This window comes from Lolium rigidum, chromosome 7 (genome assembly GCF_022539505.1).
Source record: "Lolium rigidum isolate FL_2022 chromosome 7, APGP_CSIRO_Lrig_0.1, whole genome shotgun sequence".
In the NCBI taxonomy this organism is placed as follows: Eukaryota; Viridiplantae; Streptophyta; class Magnoliopsida; order Poales; family Poaceae; genus Lolium; species Lolium rigidum.
The window spans coordinates 65,071,842-65,082,732 of record NC_061514.1 but is presented as its reverse complement, the minus strand read 5'-3'; the positions used below and the strand labels follow the sequence as shown (position 1 = coordinate 65,082,732).

General features: G+C 47.7%; 2 protein-coding genes across 2 annotated transcripts; both read left to right on the top strand.

Moving 5' to 3' along the window:
• Positions 1 to 4,479: 4,479 nt before the first annotated feature.
• Positions 4,480 to 8,044, top strand: LOC124675398 (rho GTPase-activating protein 4-like). Its single transcript, XM_047211474.1, has 5 exons — positions 4,480 to 4,903; positions 6,288 to 6,408; positions 6,499 to 6,618; positions 6,918 to 7,148; positions 7,233 to 8,044. Exons 1-5 carry the CDS (start codon positions 4,485 to 4,487, stop codon positions 7,797 to 7,799), a joined length of 1,458 nt encoding a protein of 485 aa, XP_047067430.1. The 5' UTR covers positions 4,480 to 4,484; the 3' UTR covers positions 7,800 to 8,044.
• Positions 8,045 to 8,425: 381 nt separating this feature from the next.
• Positions 8,426 to 10,042, top strand: LOC124671461 (GDSL esterase/lipase At5g41890-like). The gene is made up of 6 exons (XM_047207829.1): positions 8,426 to 8,525; positions 8,607 to 8,780; positions 8,869 to 8,999; positions 9,073 to 9,315; positions 9,430 to 9,688; positions 9,807 to 10,042. Exons 1-6 carry the CDS (start codon positions 8,426 to 8,428, stop codon positions 10,040 to 10,042), a joined length of 1,143 nt encoding a protein of 380 aa, XP_047063785.1.
• The last annotated feature ends 849 nt before the right edge of the window (positions 10,043 to 10,891 follow it).

Below are 10,891 nucleotides of genomic sequence, written 5' to 3'. Positions count from 1 at the left end.
TCTAAAATTCCCACCCTTGGTCATGGAGGCTCATAGATGTTCCCATTCTCAAAGATCATGTTGCATGATCACACAAGCTAGGAGTCATCACGTTCCACATGGACTCAGTGCTCCATGTTCTAGCAGGATGCCGGACAATAGCTCACCGAGATTGAAATACACCAACATGCCATGTACACATCCTTCTTAATAGCTTCTTGGTGTTTGTCAAACCTCTTATTTTTTTCTTTTCTTCTGGAGCACAGATTGTCTTCACAAGTGTCAACCAGTGAGAATAGAGCCCATGAGTTAAATAATAGTGCTTGTTGAAAGAATATTTCCCACCCTAATGGGTTTTGTGTATTTGATGTCAACACAAGTACCAGTTTATGTGTGTTGATGTACAAATGTCTGTAGAAAGATGTTACATATAGTGGTGTTGGACATATCAATCAAGAGGAAGAAATGTTGTGTTTTTTTCAATGGGTGGAAGTTCCGGCCAGTGCCGCCGGTACTTCCGGCTGGATTCTGACCACAGCAGCATCAACACAACGCTCAGAAAGGCAAAGTGCGGAAGTTGACCGGTAGTACAGGCGACCGGTACTACCGCCCAACTTCCGGTGCTACTTCCGGAAACCGCGTTTGAGACGCAGAACACAAGCAGTAAGGTTTTATGCATTTCCGGAAGTAGCACCGGTACTTGGCCGGTAGTACTGGCCACCGGTACTACCGCCCTACTTCCGCCCGGAGTTTGAACTTCGAGAGGATCTTCCTGCCAAGTTGTTCAAGGAATCTGACCGGTCGTTCCGACCACATTGGCCGGTACTTCTGGTCTTACGGGAAAAAAATGCATAACAGTTATATCTGAGTGGCTACTCATATAAATAGCCTTCTTCCCAAATGGAGAAGGTTGCTCGTCCACAAAAGAAGATTTCCCCATTGTTGAGCCACAAGAATCACTTGATCTCCTCCCTCAACCACTCAAAGCTCTTGATCTTTGGAGAATCGAATGAGAAGACCTCGATTTACTACTTCACCAAAGTGTTTCTCATTTCCCCCTCATTCACTTGAGGGCCCTTGTGCTAGTGTTTCTTAGAAACCCTAGTTGTTTCATTACTATTGATAACTTGTCTTTGTGAGGTGACCTCGAAGCTAATATTTGTGTAGGGCTTCGTGGTTACATCTTGGGAGCGTTCAATTCGGATGTGGATGCGTGCCCCAAGCTTGGTGTAAAGGCGTCGGTTGCGACATTAAGGCAACCGCTTAGTGGAGTGTGGGCTAGGCCTTCGAGGCGTTGCTCACCGGAGAATATGGTGAGGCCTTTGTGGCGTTGGTAGGCCTTCGTGGCACCACAGCCCTCCAACGTAGACGTACTTCCCTTTACAAGGAAGAAACTACGGGAAATCATACCCTTGTGTCTCCGCGTGCTCCACCCCGGTTACTTCTATCCTTTACCGCACTTTACTACTTGTATCATGTATTGTTCATTGCTTGTTTGTATCTTATCATCTAGGTAAATTCACAGAGTTGCATATCTAAAGAATTTATCTTTGTGTCAAGCCTAAATTGGAAAAGGAATTAAAATTTGATAAAGCACCTATTCACACCCCCCTCTAGGTGCCATAAGATCCTTTCACTTGTTGCATACTTGCATGCATGTCCATTATCTCATAGTTGAACACTGGAGCATTGCCTTTCGCCAGCCTAGAGAATACCGGAGAGCGCTAGACCACGTTAATGTCATTATAAGAAACTGCCATGCCGAAGAAAGAGTGTCAAATTCCAAAGATCTTGTGATGCAACAACCTAAAAATGACAGTGCATCCATCCACACGGCTGCAATACTGCACTGTCAAGCAAATGGATAGTTTTTCCACCCCCGGTTCATGCAATCCATGCTTCCAAGCATCCCATGACCCCCTTGCTTCACTGATCAACAAGAGTTGTGCAGTACCGACAACACTTATCTCTCTCAAGTAAACATGCTTGAACATCGCAATCAGGGGTTTGCTGAACTTTTGCGTCGATTCAAGGCATATGGTCTCGCTCATGCGCAAGTTCTCATCAACAAGATCATCAGAAACTCCATATGCAAGCATGTGAATAGATGCAGAAGATTTTTGTTGTAAGAAAGCCATGCTTACCAGTAGCATCGGCTTTGCATTCAAAGTATGAGTCGTGGTCCCTCACTTCTTCGAGTATAGTTAAGAACAACTTTATTAAACATCCGAAAGTGGCGAATATGCCTTTTTCTTAGGTTGGATTAGTAGTGTTGAAGTAGTCTTTGAAGAGTTGATTGTAGCCAGCTTCTCGATTACACTTGATTTTGCACCTAGGTGGCCTTGTCGAGCCTGTAAATTGTGGCCTCTGCCTCTCGGTGCTCTCATGGATGAGAGCTGTCGCAGCCATCATTAATTTGGTATCACTATCCGAGTGATCATCTGACGATATGTCGATGACGTTCTTGTAGAAATGATGGATCGAGCTCCTAAGGTCCATCTAAGTACGATACGAGGCAATGGTCATACAATTGTCAGTAGTTAATATCCATGCGACGTAAATGACCGATATTCCGAGTTTTGTACCTCGAATTCAGTCATGCAAATGGATGAACAAGTCCTAGACGTCATTGTTGGTGGGCGGCCACGCACAAGGGTGTTGACAATAGGACTGGCCTATGGCGAGCAGTGGCCGAGTCAGATGGTCCGCCAATGGTGAGCGGCTGGGCAAGGGCATTGTCATGATAGGGTTGTGGTGCAGAGAGAGGGGCGCGTTTTGGGTGTCAAGTGGCTACTGCTTGACGGGCGGCCTCGGGAGGACAAGAGGGGACACACGAACAACTCTTCCAGGTTTGGATTGACTGAGTTGTACTTGTACTTACTTACTCCCTCCATTCTAAACTACAAAATATTTTGTATATTACTTCCCCCATTATGATTTAATCTACATTATAGAGTAAATTTTGTTCCATATTAATTGACGGTCTAGTTTTTGTCAATAAGAACACAAAAAAACAAAACAGACATGCTCTCTATTGGATGTTATTTTACTTGTAAGATTACTCATAGTAGGAGTAACAGTAAAATGGAACCACATACAATGTCACATAAACATTTCGGTGACATGACATGTCATTAAATGAGAAGAGAGATGCCTTTTGTAACAAGCTAGTATATGCTATCGTAATTAGCATCGCACTTTTCAACACAATATGAGCGTATAACCTAAGAGCATCTCTGGGAGCATGTCCCGCAAATCGCGATATGTAAAAAGCGCGAGTACATGTCACAGTAAACGTGATTTTTGCGACGCGGCCAACGAATACGTTATATTACGGTTTTGGTTTATGGGATTTGATTGGACGAGGCGTATTTCAAAACAAAACCGTAAACAATAAATCCGGCAATATAACAGCACATTCAAGAAATGATATTGTTTGACGCAATTGCGGGATCTGCTAGAGATGCTCTAATAAATAGTCGCCACAGACTTGGTAAATCTAGATATATTTTAATCCATGTTTTGCTTAAGAGTGCGAAAAGTATTTAGTCCGAAGAAAGTACTATTATGCAGATTTGAGCTACTGTATGTACAATTTGGGAAAAGTTGTAATATCCCGTACTATTAAGACCGGACTGATACATGCTCGGGTTGTCACGTCGCGATTGATGATCTTTTATGGAGGCGCTAGCTGCAGAAAGCCGTGTACTGGCCTTCCCGAAGCAAGCACGGCAGTAAAGAGAAACGGATCGCAGAGCCCCGTTCCCGTGCTCCGTACCGAGAACTGATCGGCCGAGACGCCTACGTTCACGTACGCCTCCGACCACCGCGCGCACGTACGAAACCCGCAACCGCACCCGTACCACGGCGGGCAGGCGCAGCGACGCTGGCCACCAAACCGGCATCGTGCGGGTAGGCGATCCCATCGCCCACCCTGCCACGCCACTCCATGTCTGCCCCGCACGGGCGCGACGGCGAACGAGTCGACGACGCGGGGCACGTGGTAAGTCTGCGCCTGCGCGGCCGTAACTACCACTACTGCCAACAGGCTGTAAAGATCTCTCGCACGCACAACATGCTCGACCGACCCGCTGCTGCTCCCCACTCCGCTCCACTAACCATCTCCGTGATTTAACTAATCGCTCCACCATTATCCAACCACTTCCATTTGCATTCCAAAACAAACGATACCAATCGCGTCGCGTGCAGTGCCTGATCGCGATCGCGCGCGTGACAAAGCGAGACGACCCAAAGCAGCGACGTGGGCGTAATCACCAGCCGGTAAGACCAGCAACGTGGTTAATAACAATCGGATTAGAGCCGACTGACTGGAGGGATGGGTCAGAAACAGCAGGAGTACTAGTGCCGCTATAAAAACCGGGAACCAAACGCGACCGGGCAAAAGACCACCACGGCCGCCTGCGTCGCCCCCCACGCCTTCCATTTCCCGCTACGGAACACGCCCGCCCCAGCCCAACCAGCCCAGCACCGCCGCCGCCTCCGCCATGGCGCCCTTCCAGATGCGCTTCGGCCTCGGGATCTCCCCGTCCCGCACCTACGACGAGGAGGAGGAAGACGAAGACGACGACGAGGAAGAAGAGTTCGAAGACGAGGACGAGGACATGGAGGAGGCGGAGAGCGACGGGACGGCCTCGCCCACGCCGCTGCAGCCCGGGAGGGCGGGCGGGCTGGTGGGAGCGGTGGTGAGCGCGCTGCGGCGCTCGCTCGTCATGTGCGGCGCCGGCGCGGCGGGGGACGACGACGACAGCGACAACAGCGGCAGCGACGACGACGAAGGGATGGAGATCGGCGGGCCCGTCGACGTGCGGCACGTCGCGCACGTCACCTTCGACCGCTTCGGCGGATTCCTCGGCCTCCCCGCCGACCTCGAGCCCGACGTGCCCCGCCCCACGCCCAGCGTCAGGTCAGCAAGCTCTCCTCTATTCTCCTCTGTCTCTGCCAGCCCGCCGTCGTGTGGTTCATTATCCTGGTTCTGCTTCTTTTGCTGCGGTGAAGGGGATTATTATCGTTTCGGCGAATTTCGTGATCGAAACAAAGCTTCGTGCAATGCTTTTGTTTGCTTGTTTGTTTCTGCCTTTCGGGACCGTGTATTTATTGCGGTGTACTTTTCAGCGCATCCCAAAATATTTTGCGGGGTGATTACGAGTTTTCATTTCGGGAATTTGACATAATTATAAGGATATCTTGAATATATTTTCGGTGGCCGGGAATCTTAATCACTAGAATTCGACACAATTAAGATATTTATCATACTCCGTACTAGATTTTCTTTGGAATAAGTACTGTGAATAATCACTAACAAATAAATTCAGTAGCGCACGGAACTTTTAGGTACGGCTAATGCTTCAAGCGAAGGCTCCTAAGCAAGTTCCTGAAATAAATACAGTGATCTCAGGAATGAGCTGTGTTTTGCTATTCTCTTGTTATGCCTGCGCACTCACAGATGATGCAGGGCACAAACAGTGGAATTCGCTCAAAAATGTTTAATTAACTAGTTCGACAAGTGGATCTAAAAAACATGACAAGTGGTGCCTTTTGAATCACAAGTTTGTTAAATCAAGAGTAGTATATTACAGGGTTATATATCATGCCAACAAGTATATTACAGGCTCCTAAACAGGCTTATTGATTTTTTTGTGTGATATTGGCTGGTCTCTCCTGGCATAGGCACGGAACTGGACGCTCTAAAGATATGTGGCCATGTGGGCACACAATTCTAAGGGCACACAAGGGCATATGAGAGAAATAAGTTTGATTGTGGGATTCTGTTGCATGGCTAACGGTTGAGCTCTTTATTGGACTTCGTAGTAGCCAGATTTGTTATGTGCTGACCCTCAAATAGTAGTGGTTTTTTAGGTGGCTGACCTGGCCAGCATGGGCAGCTCAGGGGTATCTCTCATCCATCTTATATTTTGGATTAGGTTGATCTCGTCAGCTGTACTTGCATCCGACTTAGTATGGGATTTTCTATACTTTTTGCATAGATAAACGCCATTCACACCATCTTTTTAGGTTGCTAAGATCAAATCAGGATGTCAAGATTTCTTAACGACCCAGTTAGATGAGCTACTGAATATGAACCTTGTCATACTGCCGTGACTGCCCAGCTTTTTAAATTTTTTTGTATTGTTGCTTCAGATTGAAAGAAGTTATCTGCTATGTTCACCTGAACTAGACATTTTGGATGTGAAGTGTCAACCAAATATCATGTAAACCTTAAACATGATCCTTCAAACTACTGTTTAGTGCTAGTTGCTAACGTTTTCAAGTTAAAATTCTGTGTGCAGTGCAAGTGTGTTCGGAGTTTCACCAACTTCTTTGCAATGTTCATATGATCAAAGAGGAAATAGTGTGCCCATAATACTGTTGATGATGCAGAGGGAATTGTATCTACGAGAGGGACTTAAGGTATGTCCAGCTGCAAGCTAATAAAAAACAGCAATTGAAATGTCAGTTTCAAGCTTTCAGAATACTTATGTATATCCACTGTGTTCTTAGATTGAAGGGATCTTCAGAATTAACGGAGAAAATAGTGAAGAGGTCTGTGTCAGGGACCAATTGAACAGTGGCGTGGTTCCGGATGAAGTTGACTTACACTGCCTGGCTGGGTTGATAAAGGTACTGAGAACTTCCACAGTATTACTAACTGCAACAATCTCTCTCTTTTTATTTTCAACTTCAAGAAATACCTGAGGCTAGCAGATAGATATGCCGTGTGCATTAGATGTCCCCTTCTTTTTGCAACTCGAACATAGTCAGGAAGGAATAATACACATTTAAGTTTGAATAACAGCATGAAACTGAAAATGAATAAGGTTTTATTTGTGGGCAATGGCTTGGATGTATGCATTATTTGAACACATTATTTGACAATTTTTCTTACACATCATTTTGTGATCTGTCGTTCTCTTTTGTAGGCATGGTTTCGGGAACTTCCAACAGGAATATTGGACTCACTGACACCAGAACAAGTAATTCACTGCAACACAGAAGAGGAGTGTGCTCTCCTTGCTTGTATGCTACCACCAGTGCAAGCAGCATTGCTTGATTGGGCAATTAATTTGATGGCCGATGTTGTAGAGCTTGAGAACTACAACAAGATGAATGCTCGAAACATCGCTATGGTTTTTGCACCGAACATGACTCAGGTTATTGGAAATATTCATTTTTAGTATCTGCAGAGCATACCCTGCACGCACAAATACACTAATCCCAGGGTATTTCTCTTGCAGATGGCCGATCCATTAACTGCCCTGATGCATGCAGTTCAGGTGATGAACTTCCTCAGGACTTTGATCGTTAAGACCTTAAAGGGAAGAGAAGAGGCAGCTGCAGCACCCAAGGCGTTGCAGTCATGCTCTGATTCCCCAAATTACCAAGATGAAACTCAGATGCCAGAGAATTTGCAGAAACCGTGCATTCGTACAAGTCAGGAGAGTGTTGATCACCCGATGATTGACAAGGCTATTTCGGACCGGTTCCTATCTGAAGCTGAACAAGCCCTCCATGATAGTTCGAAAAATCATTTAGAAGGACAAGAGAACAAGTGTGATATGGACCACAATAAGTGTTACAGTGGTGTTTCTCCGTTTGCTAATGATTCGAATAACCGAGTCAACAGTTCCGGAAAAGAATTTGCTAACAGAAATGCGGAAGGCTTGTTCGAAAGATTTAGTTTTAGGAAAGGTGTTGAGAGGCTTTGCAGGCACCCTGTGTTTCAGCTGAATAGGTCCCTGAGGAAGGCTCCAGACGTGGTTGCCTTTGATGCTACCAGAGAAGCAAGACAAGCTTGGGTATGATATGATAGTGAGATTGTATGTAATTGGTAATGGAATTATTTTTCGCCTTTTTGTCTAGTTGGTCGGCCTCTCCTCTAGTTTGTGTGGGTAGAAACGGTTAGCCAGTTAGTGCGTAGGTACTGCAGATTTCAGTGTACATTATAATCGTTTACTGCTGACGGCAACGTCTGAAAGATGTCGGAAAGATTGCATGTTGTACTTAATTTCTTATAAGTGAATGGAAGTCACAGTGAACTTTGACTCTACTGTTTACCTGAAAAGCTTGTGATGTCTGCATTGTTCTTTACATGAATTGACAGATATATGCTGTTGTATAACACTGCAAGACAATGCAACTAGTGTCAGTAAATGGATGTACATTTATGCCACTTTTCAGGAGGGGTGCCTTCTCTATTGTCTTGATAAGCTCATTTTCTTTTCTACAAAGGATGCATTGTGCCATTCTCTATTGTCAGCATAGCCGCGTAAACATATTTCATTTCTTTATTTTAGACGACTAACCTAACATGCTGAGAACTGTGTCTGACTGCTGGCCTGTACTGCTCCCAACTGAAAATCTTTTCATGCAGATCTAATGTGTCAGTCCAGTGGGGACTTTTCGAATCTTCTCTTGAAGCTGTCAAACAATGACCATGTCAAATGGTACAATGCAGGCACAGCAAGCATGCCAGTGCCCAGTGCACGAGATATATGCAATCCTAGAAACGTCCCACGGTTGCAGCATACGTAAGATGGCCGTCCTTCCTCTCTCTTGCTGCTCTCCACTCTTCACAACAATGCTGCTGCTCTTGTTTCTCCCATCTCCAGCATCGCCACAAGCGTTCTTCATCTTCGGCGACTCCCTCGTCGATGCAGGAAACAATGACTATCTTGTGACCCTCTCCAAGGCCAATGCCCCGCCATACGGCGTCGATTTCTCGTTCTCCGGTGGCAAGCCAACCGGGAGGTTCACAAATGGGAGGACCATTGCAGATGTCATGGGTAATATCAAGTGTGATTTTGCATGAGAAGCTGTGTTTGCATTGTCCATGCCTGATCTAACGAACACCTCGTTGTGCAATGCTCGCAGGTGAAGCCTTGGGGCAGGAGAACTTTGCTCCTCCCTACTTGGCTCCGAACTCAAGCACTGGAGTGACCAGCAGTGGAGTCAACTATGCTTCTGGTTCTTCTGGCATTTTCGACGAGACCGGCTCTTTTTATGTATGTGAATTGCTGACTAGCTATGACTTCCCTGCAGCTGGCTTTGTTTCTGAATGTTTGTTTTGGTTGGCAGGTTGGAAGAGTGCCACTAGGACAGCAAATCAGCTACTTTGAGAAGACCAGAGCGCAGATAGTGGAGACCATGGGAGAGAAAGCTGCAGCGGAGTTTTTAGAGAAGGCGATGTTCACGGTAGCAGCTGGATCCAATGACATTTTGGAGTTCCTCTCACCTTCAGTACCCTTCTTCGGAGGACAGAAGCCTGATCCTGCAGTTTTCCAGGATGCCTTGGTTTCTAAGTTGGCATTTTATCTGAAGGTAGTGCCACTAATTTCTTAGTACCATCTGATGAGTGTCGTAGGTAGCTACTGAATTTTCTTCAGTCTGCTTTTCATTTGAAGCTGATCTTGCGATTTTCTTTCCAAAATGAAGCGGCTGAACGACCTGGGGGCTAGAAAATTTGTCGTCGCCGACATCGGGCCGCTGGGCTGCATACCCTACGTTCGTGCTCTGGAGTTCATCCCTGCGGGGGAATGCTCAGCGGCCGCGAACAAGCTCTGCGAAGGTTACAACAAGAAACTGAAGAGGATGGTCGGCAGACTGAACCAGGAGCTGGGTCCGCGGAGCGTGATTGTCTACACGAACACGCACGACATCGTGATGGAGATCATCCAGCAGCACCGCCAATACGGTACGTAGATGCAGTGTTGCAATTTGCAAAGCAGCAAAAAATGCAGAAATTGAGTACACTAGTCTCGCATTCTCTGAACTGAAATGAACCTTGGATCTGTGGCATGTATGGGCTGCAGGTTTCGAGAACGCTCTGGACCCTTGCTGCGGCGGCAGCTTCCCCCCGTTCCTGTGCATCGGCATCGCCAACGCGAGCTCCACCCTGTGCGACGACCGCTCCAAGTACGTGTTCTGGGACGCGTTCCACCCGACCGAGGCCGTCAACTTCATCGTCGCCGGCAGGCTTGTCGACGGCGGCGCCGCCGATGCGTCGCCCGTCAACGTCCGCGCCTTGTTCCAGGACAAGCACAAATGAAGGAAGGAAGAGATCTCTGTGCGTGCACCACCGTGTAGTCATGGAATGTCTGTGTGGCTGGCTGGCCGTAGTTTCATCGTCATCTTGAACATTTTTCTATGGGGCAAAACTAGATTGGACCGCACGTCTTTAACGTGTAGAATGCGACTGGTGGCGGCGACTTTTATGAGGAACAATTTCTAGGCTGATTTTGTGTCTTTTCTGAAGGGCGGAAAGAAGATCTTTGGTTGGTTGACGAGATAAACAAAGCAGACCAGCGACAGGAATATTGCAGTCTGCAGAAGTTGCACGAGCAAGTAGCAGCGTATGCTACATGTAATCCAGCACGTCGGCCTATTCTATGGGCACGCGACACGAGTAGTCGAGCACACACCGCCGCCGGTGCAGTCTCCATACCAGCCACGCCACGCGGCTATATATGCATACAACACTTGGACCCGATCGATCTGGTGACTGACGGCCGGCCGTGCCAGGTAAATCCAGTCTCCGGCTAGCTCCATGGACGGAGCGGCCGCGGAGCCTCAAAAGCCAGCGGCCAACGGCGCCATGGCGAAGGCGTCGCCGTTATCATCCATGGCAGGAACGGTGGCGTGCCTGGTGGCGGTGGGGCTGGGCGGCGCCGCGCTGCTGGTGTGGTGGGCGCTGGCGTTCCACTCGTCGCACGCGAGGCTCTGGATGGTGCCGGCGGGCCTCGTCCTCCTCGGCACCCCCATCCTCGCCTGGCTCTCCCTCCTCGCCTCCGACCCCTGCCGCTGCGGCCGCCGCCCAGCCGAGACGACTCCCACGCCCAGTGAACATCCAGGAGCTTAGTTAGCTACTCGTTTCTTCCATGCACAGTACCACACGTAG

Excerpts from the sequence above, each read along its gene's own strand:
- LOC124671461 (XM_047207829.1), top strand. The coding sequence starts at position 8,426 with ATGACCATGTCAAATGGTACAATGCAGGCACAGCAAGCATGCCAGTGC. Across the intron at positions 9,000-9,072 it reads ACGAGACCGGCTCTTTTTAT|GTTGGAAGAGTGCCACTAGG; the intron begins GTATGTGAATTG and ends TTTGGTTGGCAG. Across the intron at positions 9,689-9,806 it reads CCAGCAGCACCGCCAATACG|GTTTCGAGAACGCTCTGGAC; the intron begins GTACGTAGATGC and ends TATGGGCTGCAG.
- LOC124675398 (XM_047211474.1), top strand. The coding sequence starts at position 4,485 with ATGGCGCCCTTCCAGATGCGCTTCGGCCTCGGGATCTCCCCGTCCCGC. Across the intron at positions 6,409-6,498 it reads ATCTACGAGAGGGACTTAAG|ATTGAAGGGATCTTCAGAAT; the intron begins GTATGTCCAGCT and ends CTGTGTTCTTAG. Across the intron at positions 6,619-6,917 it reads GCCTGGCTGGGTTGATAAAG|GCATGGTTTCGGGAACTTCC; the intron begins GTACTGAGAACT and ends TCTCTTTTGTAG.